The sequence below is a fragment of the Pecten maximus genome, chromosome 9 (assembly GCF_902652985.1).
Source record: "Pecten maximus chromosome 9, xPecMax1.1, whole genome shotgun sequence".
NCBI lineage: Eukaryota > Metazoa > Mollusca > Bivalvia > Pectinida > Pectinidae > Pecten > Pecten maximus.
Window position 1 is genome coordinate 24,614,402 of NC_047023.1, and position 19,345 is coordinate 24,633,746.

The 19,345-nt window shown below is 37.0% G+C and overlaps 3 protein-coding genes across 3 annotated transcripts; 1 reads left to right on the plus strand and 2 right to left on the minus strand.

The window, feature by feature from the left end:
* The first annotated feature begins 13 nt into the window (after positions 1–13).
* LOC117334976 (nuclear receptor 2C2-associated protein-like) lies at positions 14–2,733 on the plus strand. The gene is made up of 4 exons (XM_033894851.1): positions 14–82; positions 612–702; positions 1,130–1,300; positions 2,385–2,733. Exons 1-4 carry the CDS (start codon positions 48–50, stop codon positions 2,502–2,504), a joined length of 417 nt encoding a protein of 138 aa, XP_033750742.1. The 5' UTR covers positions 14–47; the 3' UTR covers positions 2,505–2,733.
* Positions 2,734–5,057: 2,324 nt separating this feature from the next.
* LOC117334756 lies at positions 5,058–6,222 on the minus strand. The gene has a single exon (XM_033894552.1). It carries the CDS (start codon positions 5,904–5,906, stop codon positions 5,367–5,369), a length of 540 nt encoding a protein of 179 aa, XP_033750443.1. The 5' UTR covers positions 5,907–6,222; the 3' UTR covers positions 5,058–5,366.
* A 1,310-nt stretch (positions 6,223–7,532) lies between these two features.
* On the minus strand, positions 7,533–13,639 carry LOC117334754 (putative uncharacterized protein DDB_G0282133). Its single transcript, XM_033894551.1, has 3 exons — positions 13,365–13,639; positions 11,392–11,641; positions 7,533–11,252 (listed from the first exon to the last, which is right to left on the minus strand). The coding sequence occupies exons 2-3, from the start codon at positions 11,632–11,634 to the stop codon at positions 7,713–7,715; spliced, it is 3,783 nt and encodes a 1,260-aa protein (XP_033750442.1). The 5' UTR covers positions 11,635–11,641; positions 13,365–13,639; the 3' UTR covers positions 7,533–7,712.
* Positions 13,640–19,345: the final 5,706 nt, after the last annotated feature.

A 19,345-nucleotide genomic window follows, 5' to 3' on the forward strand; every position in this document is an offset into this window, starting at 1 on the left:
TTTGCATTCAAGTGCTTGTAAGGCACGTACCGTGTTTTGTTGACAATATGACAGCAGTTGTGGACGGGAACGCACGTGTACGGTAAGCTTATTTCCTGACATATAAACAGAATTTGCGTTATCTTTCCATGAAAGCGATATGAAAACTTAAATGTTTAACATGTGATGTACATCATAACATCCACTAACAATACCTTGAAACCACAAGTTACATAGGCGAACACACGTTAACTGTCAGCCGACTGTTACATGATCTTGTCAGCTGTTATTGGATTACTTTTTATGCCTGATCATGTGACCTAATACTAAGGTTATTTGCACCAGACACCTGTTGTACATTTCAAGTAAAATGGTGTTACATTAATTAACTGCCACACATTTAGGTATATACAGCTACAGTGTATATCAGCATTGTGCAACTATATGTAGTCCTACTGGGAATCTGTGACGTACATACATTGTATATACTAAATACATGACTCATACAAATAAAGAGGTAAATAAATCCTCACCCCAAAGACTCACATCTCCTATGAGGTTAAGTGTAAAAGTAATGTAATAATTAACCGTACATTTAACAGCTTGTGACATTTTCAATTATTGTGTTGCAGTGTGAGTTCTGTCCTTAATCGGGATACCAGGCAGTTTGGTAAGAAATATTTATTTGATGGAGAAGAAGACACCTGTTGGAATTCAGACCAGGTACATGTATGCCCATCCATATGATATTTACAACATATATCATGTGACTTATATTGTTTCCTATACATTTATGTCATAAATACTTGAGCTAACAGGGTATTGTAAAATACACTATATGTACATACATGTACTCCAAAATCCTACCGTCAGTATAAGTATAATTTGATCATTTTAAGTTCTACTGATCATTTCAATTTCATATAATTCGATCACTTTAATTTCATATAATCTGATCTTATTAATTTAGTTTACACAATTGTGAGATTCTGATTTATCTTGATTTCCCAGAAACACTTCAACTTTACCTCGCTATCAAGAACATTAAATCAAACAGAAATCCTAACAGAAGTTCAACCAAGATTTATAATTACTTTGTGATATTCATGTTAAAATGTATATGTTCCATCACATTTTACAATTTTTGAAGGGTTTGCCACAATGGATTCATGTGAACTTAGATACAGGGTGCGATATAGCAGAGATCCAGATAAAATTCCAGGGAGGATTTGCTGGAAAAGACTGCTGTTTGGAGGCCCATACTGATGAAGAAATTAAAAAGATAATGGATTTCTACCCAGAGGATGTCAACTCATTACAAATATCCTTTCAGAGTTTACATCTTTAGAAATTCATAATGACTTTTTAATCATTACATAGTTCAAATTAAACACTTATTACTGGAATATATCAAAATGGTCACCTCAGCTGATTTTATTGAAATAGTTAGTCAGTCGTTAAAAAGACTTATACTCAATAGCCAAGAGACTCGGGTTCAGGACATTTGCATGAAGGTATGAAGAGCTAAAAAGCTTCATTAAAGCTTGTTTTCCTATCCTATTTATGGACAACATATTTTCTTAGTAAGAGTTGTCCTTCTTTCTATTGGTAAAAATGCCTGTACCAGGATGAGAACTCAAAACTTGCATCTATCTGGGCTAGACTGGCCACCAGACCCTAAGTTTTTTTTGTGAAGAATTGGCAAGCTAAATTCTAATACTAGATAATTACCTGCTTCTAGTTTGAAACGCTAGACTCGGACATATCCTAGGGAAAATCATGCAGCTAAATTTTATTTATAATCTTAATATTCTAGAGAGAGGGGGCCTGTCTACAATCTGGGCCTGTCTGATTGGCAACTGGACAACTGAATTTTTTTTTCATACTGTAATGGTCTGAGGATAGTTCTGCAATGGCGATGTTTTAAAGGAGCTGAAAAGAAGATATCTTCCTCGAGTCTCCCAAGCTTAAGGTTACAGTGATGCTTTCACAAGAAGTGCTAAGTATAATTCCCATGTCCCATGCGCATGATTAATTAAATTCAAACCGCTGCCTTCGCTAGGGATCAAACCTGGGACCTCTAGCTTACTAGTCTAACACTCAACTGATCGAGCTAAAGAGAAGATCTCTCAAGCCATGTGCCATATTGGGCCAGTATTTTAGCTGGGTTACATACACATACACAAGGTAACCCTAAAAACTCATCAAGTTTCTCAAGTTACTCTGGTTTCAATCAACATTGTGATTGACCCTATTTGTACTTTCATCTGGGCCAACTAGAGGGATTAATTTGAGCTATACATTTGTTACTTTTTTCTTTTAAGAAAAATTCAATCTGGTTAAAGAGTTCCATGTGTTTAATAATCTTCATTCATCATTTGAAAAAGTTTCCTTGACAATATCACAGTTTCAAACTTCCAGAGCCTCTGAAGATGTCCAGTTTCAGGATTGTGTTCAACAGTAGTACAGACTTTTTTGGACGGATTACTATATACCAGCTTTCAGTATTAGGATCGAAAAGTTGATAAGTTATGATCATAATTCAAATTGAATATACCATGAAATGAAACAGGCTTGATCTGAAGTCTTCTAACTACATGTACATCATACGAAAGCGAGTGAAGAACCAAGTCTTGCTGTGGTACTGGAGATGTTATCATTCACATTTAAGCATTGAACTGCTTTCAGTTGGAAGTTATGGGCTGATGAATGCCAACTGGACAAAGGCAAATTTAATGAAGCGCGGTTGAATTTGCCTTTGTCCAGTTGGCATTCATCAGCCTATAACTTCCAACTAAAAGCAGTTCAATGCTTATATTTACATTTGACAATAATTTTTAAAGACTATATCCAGGAATTTTGCTCTGACGATGAATAAACAAATTATTATCGTCGAAGACGGAACAGCCTTTTCAACAGCCATCTTTCGTTATCGCCGACGTGACAATTATGACGCCACTATATTAATGACGTCATTATAAACATTTGGAAGTTATGGACTCATAACTTCCAAGTGAGCTTGGTAAAGTTATATAGTGGGGCTGCAGTGTAAATGTAAATATACAGTGGTGAAATAAGAGGAAGAAAAACTGTTTTTCTCAGCTCATCATTTCTACAAGTGTGAAAAATACAGTAGACTGGAATGATGATTTTTATCTGCCAACCTGATAATGAAGTTCATGCATATGATGGTCAAGTAAGCCAGTTGTACCTAAGATTACATACATTACATACAAATTAAACTGAATGTGTTGTATTAATGGCCTGAATGGAAATTTTGACTGTTGACAGTATGTAGTGAAAAATGTTTAACATTTATAAGTCGTCCTGTTAATATTTTATTAAAAGTGAAAATATTGATTATTTGTCCAAAATCTGTTACATACAGTATGTTTCAGAAATTGTGATTAGGATTATATGATTGTCAGTTCTATCAATTAATGTTGACAGGTTTTCGACTTCTGTGAGTTCTTGTTTGTAAATTTAGATATGAATATGTCGTAATTTCAGTATCCAGCATTCATACTAGTTCCTTTTAAAAACATTCAACTTTCCTCACAAATTTAAATGTAATGTAAAAGAAGCATGCTTTATCTGTAGCTAGTCAAGAGAAATGTCTTTGTGCTCTGCTGTGGAGAGTAAATGTATACCAATACTTTACAGAATGCCTGTTGCATGTACATACATGTACATCTGTGTCTCATTGGATAAAGTAATAAGATATGTGATGTAATGATTTCTTTCATTCTTCATTTAGTCAAAATTGATAAACATACTATTGTTTAGGAAATGGAAGCCATTTCTTTTGTTATCTGTAGTTGGATGCCTCTAAAAGCTACAGGTACACCTATATCTCATTTGTATAGAATAATAAAATATTTTAATGATTTTATTTATTCATATTGGAGTTTGGTAGCACTATAAAACGCCTGTGAGTGGCTTTCCTGGCACTATAAAACAGACACCCTTGGGTAGTTTTGATGACAACATAAAACACCCGTAGGTGGCTTTGTTGGGACTATCAAGGCCTTTATGTGGCTTTGTCGATGCAATAAAATGCCTTTTGGTGACTTGTCGTAGTTCAAAACACTTTTAGGTGGCTTTGGTTGCAATATCAAACAGTTACATGACTTTGGTGGCGCTAGGTGCTATCAAGCACCTTTATGTGGCTTTGGTAGCGCTATAAAGCGCCTTTAAGTGACTTTTGTGGTACTATCAAGCACCATTATGTGGCCTTGGTAGCGCTTTAAATCGTAATTAGGTGACTTTGGTAGTGCAAAAAAGGCTTTTAAGTGATTTTGTGGCACTATCAATTGCCTTTATGTGGCTTTGGTGGCACTAACAAGCGCCTTAAGGTGACTTGTACTCCGGAACGCTTTTAGGTGGCTTTGGTGGCAATATTAAACAGTTACATGACATTGGTGGCGCTAGGCGCTACAAAAACGCATTAAACAGGCTTTGGTAGCGTTATAAAGCGTCTTTAAGTGACTTGGTGGTACTATCAAGCGCCTTTATGTGGCTTTGGTGACGCAATAAAACGCCTTTTGGTGACTTGTCGTAGTTCAAAATACTTTTAGGTGGCTTTGGTTAAGATATCAGACAGTTACATGACATTGGTGGCGCTAGGCGCTACAAAAACGTATTAAGATGCATGGCTTTGGTAGCGTTATAAAGCGCCTTTAAGTGACTTGGTGGTACTATCAAGCACCATTATGTGGCTTTGGTAGCGCTATAAAGCGCCTTTAAGTGACTTGTTGGTACTATCAAGCACAATTATGTGGCTTTGGTGACGCTATAAAAACGCATTTGGGTGACTTTGATAGTGCTAAAAAAGGTTTTTAAGTGATTTGGCGACATTATAAAACATCCTATAGTGTAATAATTATCCTCGGTCAGCGCTTTATAAATATGTCTTTAGCAGTTGTGATGACGTCAAGCCCTATACAAATTAGTTTTATTTCGGTACATTCATGTCAGTAAAACGTTTGTTAGATTTTGATTTTAAACCTCCATCTTCCATGTACATTATATGTAAATCATGCAATCATATACGTCTCAGATAATGAACAAAACACGAAAAACTTTAATATTTTATTATTGAAAATAAAAATCTTGAACAATAATATTTTATTATTGAAAATAAAAATCGTGAACAATAACGATGGATATATTTACAACATTGCCGTACAATTCTGTCGATATATGTCTGATTGCCAATTTGTCTGAAGAAGTTACAGCGTATTTATAGTTCTTTACGAGACAATACCATATTACAACAGTCAATTGTGTCATGCTCAACTGATACATGATATTTCAAGATAAAGTTTGATGAAATAGATAATAACGAGGGGAATATAATCCTGAACATGCACACTCGTGTCGACTCGTCACAGAATAGTGCAACAGCAGTCATCAGCGGCTTCCTGCCTTTGGTGACTTGCCACGATTTCTTCTGCTATCTGCATTTTCAGTTCGAGTCTACTCTTCAGTATCAGTATCGGTATGAAGTAATTCTCCACCATCCACTCCATTTTGAAACACATGATTCGGTTGACGCGTGTTTGCGTTCCACCAATCATAATGTTGTTTGACACCAGCAGCTGTCGATTGACTGAAGATATTTCGAAAAACTTGTTCCTGGAATCTCCACACATTTCCTCGTTGTGAAATATACACTTGTCCGTTAAAAGGCTGGGCGACAAAAGCAAGCACATAATGGTGAGTTGGTCTATTTCTGTCTCCGTTAGAAGATAATATCTCCGGTAGTCTGTCAGTCTGTTCATATCCTCATCTCGCTCCTCCAGATTGATGAGATCACAAATACATTTTAGGTAGAACATCAGTTTTGCTTTGACGTCATCCGGCACGTGCACGGTAGATCCCACGTCACGAACGCCCACCTCGCGTCTTGTCATCACCGCAGCCATCTTCGTGTCCTTCAGGTGTCAATTAAATTGATTGTATTGATTTTGTAATTCCAATGCCTTCTTTCCTCATTAAAAGACTACTCGGACGTATTCAATTGTCCACCAGAAATGTGTTGATTAGCACTGGCACAACTTTCCAATGACTTTAATATGTGGTGTCCATTCTATTGCAGGTACTTTTCACCAAAAAGTCAAATGGGTGGATTTATGTTTCTTCTCTCTGCTTATTTATAGTTTTATAATATCTATTTACTTCCTGCTATAGACAAATATGCGATAACAAGTTGATACACATGCACTCGCGCGGATCCTTTGTGCAAGGTTCTCCACGGTATAGACGCCATGGTGTAATTACCATATTAGACAAACCATTGGTTTACTTACTGCAGATACATGAACTATGTATAACATGAACTGCTATAACAATGAAGTCTCGAGCGCTCTGATTTTCTTTAATTCGAAAACAAATACAACAAATACAAACCACCTAATGTTTACATAATGCGTGTCTATAAAATGTTATCGTACACACATGTACGTTACAGGTGACAGGTGTAGGATATTTATATAGACTTGGCGGTGTTTAAACCAACTGATAGGCTATCGATTATTGGTGACTGGTATATATATAGCCAACGGTCACATAGCACTACGTTTGTATTGTACCAGGGCAAGCTGTGGTGTGCCTATATTAATTCTTCCGAATTTGAAACTTTTTATGAAAAACTGATAAGAATGATATATACCCATGTATTTCATAAATACACAGTACCAGTTAGTTGGTTAGATGTGTATAGAGTACTTACTGTCTTTAATATTGTTAACAAATCGCATAGAACCCTCAGCACTGTTCGTCTATTGACAGACATAACTCGGTTGTTTACATATTAATTTCGATGCAGTATATATTCAGCTTAAGCCTGATATAGGGGAGAGTAGCGAGACTATAAAAGTTTATTAAGTGTATGACATTTACTTACGTTCAGTATCATAGTGGTCAAATTGTTGAAATCTTTAATCGACTTCTATATGTACATGTAGCCGATATGAATGGGGTCGTGATATTATGAGCATGCTGTGATGAAGGACTACCGAATTTAGTCAAATGTAGCTATTTTCGAGGTCACAACAATCTAATGTTGAAATCTTTAACATCTTGTTCTCAATAACCTTCAGTTCTAGGGTCATGATACTGGGATAACGGCATGTTGAAATGAATGACTGCAATATTTGTTCAAGTGAATGACCTTGACCTATTTCACATAGGTCAAAGAATTACTGGAGTCAATTGTGCTACAATGATCAAATATTTGTTTCGGCATAGAAAACTTCCAGGGTAATAATGATAGAAGGTAATGATTACTGATAAGAATGAGTGAGAATTTTAGTTCAATATATATGCCAAAAACGAACTTTGAGAGCACATGAATTAAATCTTCCAAAAAAACTTTTCTGTACAATTCACAGAACAGGTGAGTGGTACAGACCTGTAGACTTTATCCTACACATTTAAAATGAAATATTTATTTAAATATTGTTTTCGAAGTTTGACACTCACATTGCCAGATGTCTCCTAATCAATATTTTTTCCTTGATTGAAATTCATTGGCGAATATACTGGTACGGTCAGTTCTCGGCAATGAAAGGTGATGACACCCACCTGATCCACGATATTAAGTACTTCAATTCAGTGACAATTATTGGCTAGTTACCTCAGCGTAGGATGATAGTATCAACTTAAGTGGCGAATTGAATGTATATGACTTATATCTCTTGGGTGGAGATTGTACGCAAGACACACCAGATTTAAGCACATTTCAATACAGTTTCTGAGTTATAGTAGACATGGTGATACCGTAGTGACAGGTCAGAAAAATTATCAAATAATTTTAATGCCGAATGTTTGTGAGCGATGTACGTCGCGAGGGCCCTACTTGAAACAAAGAGTTTGTGATAGGGATGGTTGTCATCCATCAATATACTGGGTTGGTTGACACGTGGCGGACGATTAGATCCTCTGTCACTTGCAAATGAAGATATATCATCCCAATCGAATTCTTCCGAGCGTTTTTTTCGTCGTTTAGTTGGTAATTCTACAGAAAATATGTCATTATCGTTTTCAAAAAGTGTGTTCAAGCTCTTACTCTTACGCATTCGTGTATTTGGAGTAACTTCCTCTGTTTGGAGGTACTTCGGTTTTCCTTCCAACAGGTCCCAAGCAGGCTCGTTCTTGCGGGTCTCTCTTGTCTTGACGAAGTGTGCTTTCGCCATTGCGGCGGAAACGCTTGCTGCAAATTTAGATGTATGTTTATTGTTATCTTTTTCTTTGTTCGAGCTACCTCCCATTACGTCCCAATCTGTTTTCATGTTTGGAATTGTATGTTCCCTAGCTACGGCCAGCGCAGCAGCTGCTTTCCAGTCTTTACGACCTCTCGGCTTAATGGCAATACCAAGGGGAGGTTTTCCATCGCTGTTTGTCGAAATTATGGGAGACTTCGATCTAGGTTGGTTGATGTTTGCACCATCGTCATTGGTCACTCCTGATCTATTCTGGCCTATGTTCCCTGCCATGTTTTGATTCGCTACTGTTGCTGCAGACATAGTCGTAACTGTACTGACACTATCAGGTCTATAAGAGACATTTTGATCATTTCTGATCGTTGGATTATCGCCCTGTGGATTGTAGTTTGACTTTGAGATGTGTTCGGGGTTACTGTCGATAGGCCCCAGTTTCAAACCGTTTTCAGACCTACTTGATTGGTAGGTATTTGGTTGATTGTTAGCATTGTTATTTGAACTTTGCTGATTTACCGAACGGCCAGCATTATTTGAACTTAACTGGTTCACCGGCTGGCTAGCATTGTTATTTGAACTTTGCTGGTTCCCCGACTGGCCAGCATTGTTGATTGTCAGATCTGAACTCGAATTACCTTTCTTTGGGTAAATGTTTCCCGACAATAAAGCCATCACCGCTATATTCTTTTCGTTCTTTTTTGCCTTTCGTTCTGCTTTTCTTTCTTCTCTTGTTTTCTCCGGTGATGCAGGAGCATCGCTGATAGAGTCATTAGAAGGCGCATCATTTAAACTTAGGGCGCTTTGTTTTACGCTTTTATTCGATGATCCGTTGTTACTTGTTATTTTGTTTGTTTCTGCTGCGGTATTGTTAGATGAAAACAAGGCAGAAATAGCCGCGTTCCTTTTCTCCGCAGTCTTAACTGTCAAAAGAACAGGTTCTGGAGTTTTTGCCTTTTTGTTGGTGCTCGGACCATTGTTATCTTGATAGAAGTCGCTTTTGTCTGTTGAAGCCACATGTTCATTACTAGAGCTTTTGACATCTTCAGCAAAAACAACTTTGCGTGTAGATGAGCCGTATTTTGTTTCCATATACGACGCCACTGCTTCTTTTTTCGTCAATGGGTTTTTCTCTGTTTCATTACCTCGCGATGCTTGTTCTTTATTTTTTCCTGTTTGAGTGTTATCATTTCTTCTCTTCTCATCACTTATCCGATCATTGGTTGATTCAGGTACATTGTTCACCTGTCTATCAGTACGATCCTTGGATTGTTCTGGCGTTTCATTTAAAGCAGCTACAACCAGTACCGGTGGCATTGTCGGTTTCTTTTCAGGCACTTTCGTGTTCACATTTGGTTTTGGCAGTGATTCGTTTTTCTGATGATTAGTAACTGTTTCTTTCATTTTGTTCTTTCTAGATTTTTTCGTCGATCTTTTGGTAGGTTGTTTACTTATTTTTTCTGTTCGTTTTATTACAAAGCAGCACACCTTTTTCTTCTTTACCTTGTTTTTTGACTCCTTTGATTTTGCCTTGTTTTTCCTGCTTTTTGTTTTAGATTTGGATGTGTGTGCTCCTGTCGCTGATACAGTGGCTCCTCCTGCTGCTATAACGGTTATGTCATCTATGATAGTGGCATTGTCTTCTTCTTCGGCGTTATCGGTATAGTAATCGTCAGAATAATCAGAATCGTCATACTCGTCAGACCTGTTGCCACACACACAAGATATGGTGCTTGTTGATTTTTGTCTTGAGTCTCTTATTCTAGGTTCGTCTGGTTGATGACCATCACTGTCACTATCGTAGTAATCATCGTCGTCAGAATCGTCGCTATATTCTTCCTCCTCATGTGATTTCTTGTTGCAACAATTTGTACAACCAACACATTTAATCTTGCACAGAAAACAACCCCTGCACTTTTTGTTGCCTTTTGATTTCTTCGTTTTCTCCGATCGAGGACGCGATGACTTTGCAGATTTGGATTTCCTGCTCTGCTTCTTTCCTGCTTTATCTGTAGCATGCGCTCCTGACATTGGTAATGCTCCTTTATTATCTTGGGTTTGGAGCGAATCAGAGTCATAGCTTTCTTCTTCACTAAACTCGTCATCAGAATCGTCGTAATACTCATCATCACTTTCATAACCAAAACAGCAGCATACTGCCTTATTGTTACCAGTGTCATTTTCAATCGATTTCTTATCAGTTTGTTGCTGTTTGTCTTTGATCTTTTTGTTACTTGAAGGACGACCTAATGATGATTTTCCTCTCCTTTGTTTACTCGCAGTTGCTGCAACTACTCCGTTTGCATTGCCCGGGTTATTTAGAGATCTTCGAAGACCCTCCTCATCCTCATCGAATTCGCTCTCCTCGAAATCTGAATCTTCGTACTCTGAGCTATCCGACGGAATGAAACAACCAACACAACACGAATGCCCGCCATTTGCCTTGTCCTCTTCTTTCTTTTTTGCCTTATCACCCGTCTTCTTTGAATTTTCTTCTTTCTTTTTTAGGTTTTCCTTTCCTTTTTGTTCTTTTATATTTTTTATACTTTGAACGCGTTGTTTCTGTTTGTCGTTGGATGTCTTGGATGTCTTGGATGTCGCCGTATTTTTGTCATTGGATGTATTTCCATCAGAACTAGACAAATTCTGGGTTGCAGCCGCCGCAACATGTATGCTTTTCGGTGAAGTACCTCTTTCGTTTGGATGATCATCGTACTCACTTTCCTCATCATCAGAGTCGTAGTAATAATCATCATCCAGTGAGTCACAACAACAGCAACAGTAGGTGCAACACAATGCACATCCTTTCTTTTCCTCATTTTCATCGTTGAAGTGTTTAGGGGTGTGGCGTCTGACACATGTAGACCTACCCGCAGCGTTCGTATCGCCAACAGCTTGTCGAGTTGTACTTCTGGTTGGTCCGCGCTCATCTTCAATGTGATATGTATCGTTGTTGCGTGAAGGGGAAACAACTACAGCGTCTGTAGGACTACTCTTTGGTACACGATTTGCCATTGGCCTAGAATTCTGTTGTCGCGCGTAGCCACTGATATTCTGAAAGAATAAGAAAGGGGTGTGGTAAATACATGAATATTTCCCCAGATAGATACGAAAAGTGGAAACTATTATACATAATAGACCTTAATATTGACGATTATTTAAAGAACAAATTATAAACATGAGCAAATATTACCTGTTGGGAATGGTAGATGTCGTCATCAAAAACATCATCGTCGTCGTCGTCGTCATACCGGTTGTGATTACGTCGCTGTCTACGTTGACGCCGCTGTCGTCGTTGTCTAGCTTCCTTTTTCTTTTCGTAGCAGAGATAACACTGCTTACACATCCAACACGAACAGAAACCAACCACAACGCCTGCCACTATTAACCCAGCGATGATTGCGATGATGAAGTACAGAGGAATGGTTCCGAACATGACTCAACTGAAACGTAGCATTTTGTAGATTCAAGAACTAGCGGAGATCTAGTTATCATTTCAGAATTACAATATTAACTATGCAAAGTGTAGATAATATTGGTTGGTCATTTTGTATCCTTATAAGTGTAAATAGTATATATATATATATAAAGAGAGCAAACTATTAACAGATTATAAAATTACACTTAAAAAAGTACTAGATCAATAAGACAAAGTGTCTTCTGCCTTATAGAAAACACCTGTCATGCAAATTTAGGTAAAAGTCAGGATATCCACGTCAAATAACGAGAACCAAGTTAGTGATAAATATCTCGTATGTCTTGGTGTGTTAGTGTGTTGATGCATCACGCAGGAATAAATGCCCTTACGGATAATTTTCAAAGGGCAATTCAGTTTGTTTACAATTTAAATAAAACATTATGTTAACATGAGACAGATGCATTATCATATAGTACATGTATATATAATTATACCGTTTTGTCAAGAATATTAACTTATCTTTTAATGCTTGGGCTTATCAATCCCAAACTGGGAACTACTTAACAACTCTTACTTATTTATTTATCTATTTATTCATGTTTGCAAACATAAAGTTCACATATATTTCAAGGTGTTGTATCGAAGGTACAGTTATAAGGCTTAATGGTGTTAACCATACTGACATCTGTTATATACTATATTACCGTAGAGGGAAAAAGTTCATAATATACAACTTAACGTTCTTTTGAAATATTGTACATTATGCAAATCTAATATCAAAGATTTTCAAATGTATTGAATAATGGGTCTTCTGCACCTCCTATCTAGGTTTTTGGGCATTTCTTCCTGTTTGTGTAGCGTTTTGGTCGCCTTCTTTAGCATCACTGACGAGTCATAGATGGACAAAACTGCGGTAAAGTGCAGTTTAATTCATTTTCGCTCTACTGTATTTAAATGTATCTTGGGTGTCCTTTGTACAATCCATACAGTTACAATAATACACATGTTTTAGGTAGCTTTAAGTCGGTAAGTTGAGGTCACGGTTATAAACCCGTCTACACTGTGAGGATTATTATCAAACTTTAACCGAGTACTGACATCAGCTTGTATAGCAGGAGGGCTTAATGAGGTCAAGTGTTAATCGTGTTAATCCACTTTTATATTATACTACATATACACGTATTTAGAATCTCCCCATAGCATATCAGTAAAGACGTGTATACTTTATGATAAGTGATGCTGATGTAATGCTTTTGTTACATCGAATACGTCATTATTACTCTAATTTGAAACGCAATATTGAAATTTATTGAAAATAATATTCTTTTGTAGAAGAGTTTGGCATTTGATATATTTCTAGTATTTAATCCGTTTTGGCTCTTTATCTCACTCTCAATTTGTTCTGAAAGATGTTAATATTTTGTGTCTTTTGTACTATTCTCTGACTTAATGAAAACTTAATGTAAGTTTAACTAATGTCAAATGTTGTAAACGGATGAATTATTCCTATCAAAAACAGAAGAATAAGTTTAATAATTGTGATTCAATGTCGTTCCCGAAACGGCAAGATGCTGTGAACAATAAATATAATTGAGGTAAGAGAGTTCATGTGATATTCGACAGACAAATGCCTAACTAATAACTATAGACCCCGATATAACAGGAGTAATCACTAACCGGTAACACGGGAGATTATCTAAAGTAGTCGTCTCTGGCTGATTTTATTATAATTATGATAATTCACTTACCTTTAAGTTCTATATTTTGCCAAAATATTAATCCATTTTATAATAATGATGACGGGAATACTGTGGTTGTCGTGTGTCGTGTGTCATGTGACATCATCCTAGCTTGTTGAATAACGTCATGTGATATCCTTCTAGGTGTTGAGTAACGTCATGTGATATCCTTCTAGGTGTTGAGTAACGTCATGTGGTATCCTGCATAGCTGTTGACTTACGTCATACGATATCATCCTAGCTGTTGAGTAACTTGTTTTGCCATTACGGATATTGTTATCGGTCAGTGTGTTAACATCAAATAAATAATCCAGTAATCCAAATTATCCAGTATCACTAATCCTCCGATAATGTTATTATTAGTTTAGCGCTTATATAGCGGGTGTATTAAAATGGTCAGCATAAAAAGCATAACCTAAATACTTCTATAACACATCTGGATTATAAAAAAATTTTATACACCTCCTACAATATTGACTAACGTCCATACCACCAAACAAGGAATCATCATATGAATATTCTGTCCTTATTCCATCTGACATTAATAAATAACATATCAGTTATCACGGAAGAGTTGTTGTTTTCAATGGGCTCTACTTTTGCCAATTAGACATAAAACAAATCGAAAATTCTGATATTTTAAAAATATCATCAACAGAGAAATTATAGCCCGTTTCGTAATTTCTGCGAAGAATACCGCGTCCATTTCGTTTTCAAGCCTTTGATAAAAATACTAAACAGTCAACCTTCCTGGTCATCTCTAGGCGTTTGATTTATATATGTATATACAACATAGCAAAGCAACACAACTGACGAAGGAAGATAACTTTATGACTCGTACCCTGACCGGGCCTCGAACTCACGATCTACGGCACCCAATCGCCTAGCCAGAAATACCCGCAGCTAATACCGCTGCTCCACATCGGCGTTCTTAACAAGAACTTTTTAATGGTGCAGCGATGGCCGGCCCGATATCCTGATATGATCATTGTGGAAGTCATCTATTCGATGATATGCATACCTGGATCGCAAAGTATATACAGTATTGTATCTGTTATCTTCTCTCCCTATTTGTTGATGCTGTTTCAAGACTCCATATTTCATTTCCCTGTATCTGTTTTGTTCATCGTTATAAACAATACATAGCTCAGCTCAGATATGTGGAGACAAAAGTTATAATTTGTGAAGAGTTTTACTGATTTTACTGACAAGGTAACAATAAACAGTGAACTAACACAAATAATACAATGCATTATAATGCATCTGATCACATTAATGAGATAAATCTTATAATCATGAGGATTGTATATAAATAAGCGAAGGAAACATAAGTTAATAAACACAGAATAAGTAAAAATGACTTAATAACATTTACTGAGGTAATCAATGTTTCATTTCATTTAACACAGCTTAACATAACATCTTAATCAACTTGAACGAACTGTCATACAAACATCTTATTGAACACGAACAGATTATCATATAAAAATACATATATTATTGAACATGGACGGACTATTATATAAACATCTTAGTGAACATGGACGGACTATTATATAAACATCTTATTGAACATAGACGAACATTCATATAAACATCTTATTGAACATAGACGAACTATCATGTAAACATTTTATTGAACATGGATGAACTACTGTAAAATAAAAATTTATGTACCAATGAACATGAACAGACTATCATATAAACATCATACTGGGCATGGACAGATAATCATATACAGTGTAAACATCTTATTGAACATGGACGGGCTATTATATAAAAAAAATCTTATTGAACTAGGACAGACTATCACATATAAATAACATTGATTGTTGAAAAAATAAATAACACTAAAAATGCCCTATTCTTTGAGTGTATTATATGATTTAGTCTATCAATTTTTTAATCGATGCTAATGAAATAGACAGAGGGTCCCCAGCAGAAGTCGAATGTTTATAAACAACCGCTACGCGTTGGGAAACCTGTTTTTCTTACACTTTTTATCTACATATGTGTCGTGTTCAAATTCTATCAACGTATCGATTAAATTCAAATCACTAGGCGACAAAAAGTAAGTCGTTGTGAAGGAAAGTTTATATTTTTTGTATGAAGACTATTGCTTATGGTAATATATTTGCAAAATATGTTTGTGTTTTTATTAATAGAACTCTTGTTTAAATGACTCCGAGCAATTATTCAAAGATGACACTGCGAAGTCGAGCGTCACAGCTGAATATAAGATTAATAATTGTCAGATTCAATCATCGATACTTTCTTAGACTCAGTAGGTATGCTAAAATAAAGCGATGTTCAAAGTTCATCCTAAGATTTGTTTATTCAAGACAGCACGTATTTCAATAAATATTTCGGAAACCGAGCTGGATTGCTCAGCAGTGTATTTCACACTTTTCAGTGTATTTACATGAAATCTCTTTATCCGTTTGTTTGTATTTGTTTGTTTGTTTTCTTCTGTTAGTGACAAGATTCGTACCGAGTGACACCGACCTAGCCCAGTATCAGGGAAAGGGAAGCTCGAGACTTAGTGACTACTTGATAAACTACTACAAACGATATGATATCTCACTTCCTTGAATAGTCTATTCTATATACGACTCAAACCCCAGATTAATTGACTTTTCGATGAGGCACCCCTCTCTCTCATTCATGACAATGCTGACCCACAGCATATCCACACAAAAAAATGTTGATGTTTTGAATGATGACAACAAAAAGAATCAAAGGGCCAAAGGCCCTGAGAAACGTCAGGGTCCGAGGTCATGAAATAAGAGCTTTAAAATTGGAATTTATAGTCAGACCGCTACATTTGTATCAGATGAAATGTCTTAATATGGTTATTCCTATTTTATATATATTCAAGAAAACATGTATTTATCTGCTGAAAACTTTCCAATAGCTGAGGATAGATCTTTCCCTGATGTAATTATTTAATGTTTGTGGAAGATTATTGAAATACTTCTGAATCAGTAAAGCTGCTTATAAACTTTGGGGGAAAAATCAACTTAAAGACAAATCGGTCTATTAACAGTTTCATATACAATCAGAGATAAAATCCAAGATGTACACAGCTTAGTTTTTTTTATTTATATTATAAGATGTTAATTAGGCTCAGCCAAAATCTATTTTATGACCCCTAGTGACATCGAAAATGCAAATATTTTACCTCCGATAGAAAACTGCGGTCGCGTTGTCGGTCACTCTGTCCGACGAGACAATATTAAATAGGTCTAGTTTTGACAAACAAAACGCCAGTACATCAGTCACGGATCATAACCATTAGATTATTTTCAAATTAACAAATAATAATCTTATTTAATCAAATCCTCATGAAAAACGGCAAAGTAGTTTGTTACAACTTGCCTTCAATTCCCGTTGTTATTTCTGCTGTATTTTAGCGACATACAAATAAATTTGGAACTGTGAACGATCGCTGGTTTAGTTACATTAGACATAACCGCCATTTTGGCTGATGATCACGTGATTAGTCATGTGACAGCTGAAGTTATCCCTGTTCCGCTGCAAAGCTATTTATAGAATTGTAAACATTTTACTACGTAAACACGGTTGGTTTTAGGCTTATATGAAATGTTCATGCATATGAACTCAGGACAAACATATGAGTCTAAGACATGTGAATAGTTTTTTCTGGGGATGCATGTAAATTTCCACGACGATCAAAGTGATTTTTTTACTTTCGTTTTCAAGGCAGGATTGAGACAGAACTACGTAATCCTACGCCATCATCTAATTGCATATACTGGTGAGGAATTGTTTATGTTTACAATCTAAAATAGTCTAGAACACCAAACATTCATATTTCATTTTAAACAAGAGGCCCATGGGGCCTGTATCGCTCACCTGGTTGGATTTGACCAAATGTCAAAATAATGTTCATATTCAATTTGTTAATACACATACTCTCTAAGGGACTGAAAGACCCTATGGATTATTTTTACAACCTATTTGTGTTTGAAGAAACTAAGTCCCTTAGGGTGGGGAAAGACCCTTGGGCCTATTTTTACATCAGAATTGTGTTTATCCCTTAATGTCCAGCGATGTTATACATAGTTATGGGATGGAGGGTCACAGTAACCATTTATGCAAAATCTGTTCCCCTTTCACCAAGGATGTTTCTGACCAAATTCGGTTCAAATCCATTTAAAACTTTATGACTAGGAGCGATATAAAGACAGATCTCTATTTCCCCTATTTGGCCCCACCCTTCAGGCCCCTTGGGGTTCAGAGTCAATATTTACATAAACTTTCTTTCCCCTCTTCCCCCAAGGATATTCCAGACCAAATGTGGTTCAAATCCATACATAACTTTATGATAAATAGCGATTCATAGGATAAACCCCTATTTTCCCTATTGAGCCCCGCCCCTAATGCCCCTGGGGGTTCAGAGTAAAAATTTATACAAACACGATTCCCCTTCTCCCAAGGATGTTCCTGACCAAATTTGGTTCAAATGCATTCATAACTTTACGACTAGTAGCAATTTAAAGGATTAACCCCTATTTCCCCTCTTAGACTCCGCCCCTCAGGCCCCTGGGGGTTCAGAGTAAAATTTATACAAACTCTGTTTCCCTCCCCCCCCCCCCCCCCCCCCCCAGAATGTTCCTGGCCAAATTTGGTTCTAATTCATTCATAACTTTATGACTTGTAGCGATTTAAAGACTAATCTCTATTTCCCCTATTTGGCTCCGATCCTCAGGCCCCTGGGGGTTCAGAGTAAAAATGTATTAAAACTCTGTTCCCCTTCTCCCAAGGATGTTCCTGACCAAATTTGGTTCTAATTCATTCATAACTTTATGACTAGTAGTGATTTAAAAGATTAACCCTATTTCCCCTATTTGGCCCGGCCCCTCAGGCCCCTAGGGGTTCAGAGTAAAAAATTATACAAACTCTGTTCCCCTTCCCCCAAGATTGTTCCTGACCAAATCTAGTTAAAATCCATTAAAACTTTATGACTAGTAGCGATTTAAAGACTAATCTCTATTTCCCCTATTTGGCCCCGCCCCCAGGTCCCTGGGAGGCCAGATCCATTGTTTATACAAAATTGGTTCCCCTTCACCCAAGGATGCTTCAAACCAAATATGAATCAAATCCCTTCATTTCTACAGAAGAAGAAGGATTTTAAAGAATTCGCTATATTTCCCCTATTGGGCCCCACCCCTTAGGCCACTGGGAGGGCAGACCCACCGTTTATACAAAATTGGTTCCCCTTCACCCAAGGATATTTCAGACCAAACATGGATCAAACCCCTTTATTCCTACAGAAGAAGAAGGATTTCAAAGAATTTGCTATATCTCCCCTATTGGGCCCCGCCCCTCAGACCCCTGGGAGGCCAGATCCACCGTTTATACAAAATTGGTTCCCCTTCACCCAAGGATGCTTCAGACCAAACATGGATCAAATCCCTTTATTCCTGCAGAAGAAGAAGGATTTCAAAGAATTTGCTATATTTCCCCTATTGGGCCCCGCCCCTAAGGCCCCTGGGAGGGCCAGACCCATCGTTTAAACAAAATTGATTCCCCTTCACCCAAGGATGCTTCAGACCAAATATGAATCAAATCCCTTCATTTCTAGAGTAGAAGAAGGATTTTAAAGAATTTGCTATATTTCCCCTATTGGGCCCCGCCCCTCAGGCCCCTGGGGGGAGGGCCAGACCCACAGTTTATACAAAATTGGTTCCCCTTCACCCCAGGATGCTTCAGACCAAATATGAATCAAATCCCTTCATTTCTACAGAAGAAGAAGGATTTTAAAGAATTTGCAATATTTCCCCTATTGGGCCCCGCCCCTAAGGCCCCTGGGGGGCCAGACCCACCGTTTATACAAAATTGGTTCCCCTTCACCCAAGGATGCTTCAGACCAAATTTGGTCAAAATCCACTGAGTAATTTAGGACTTTAGCGATTTAAAGGAAAGGTTTGCGGACGGACGACGGACGAGTAGTAAAAGTAATCCGT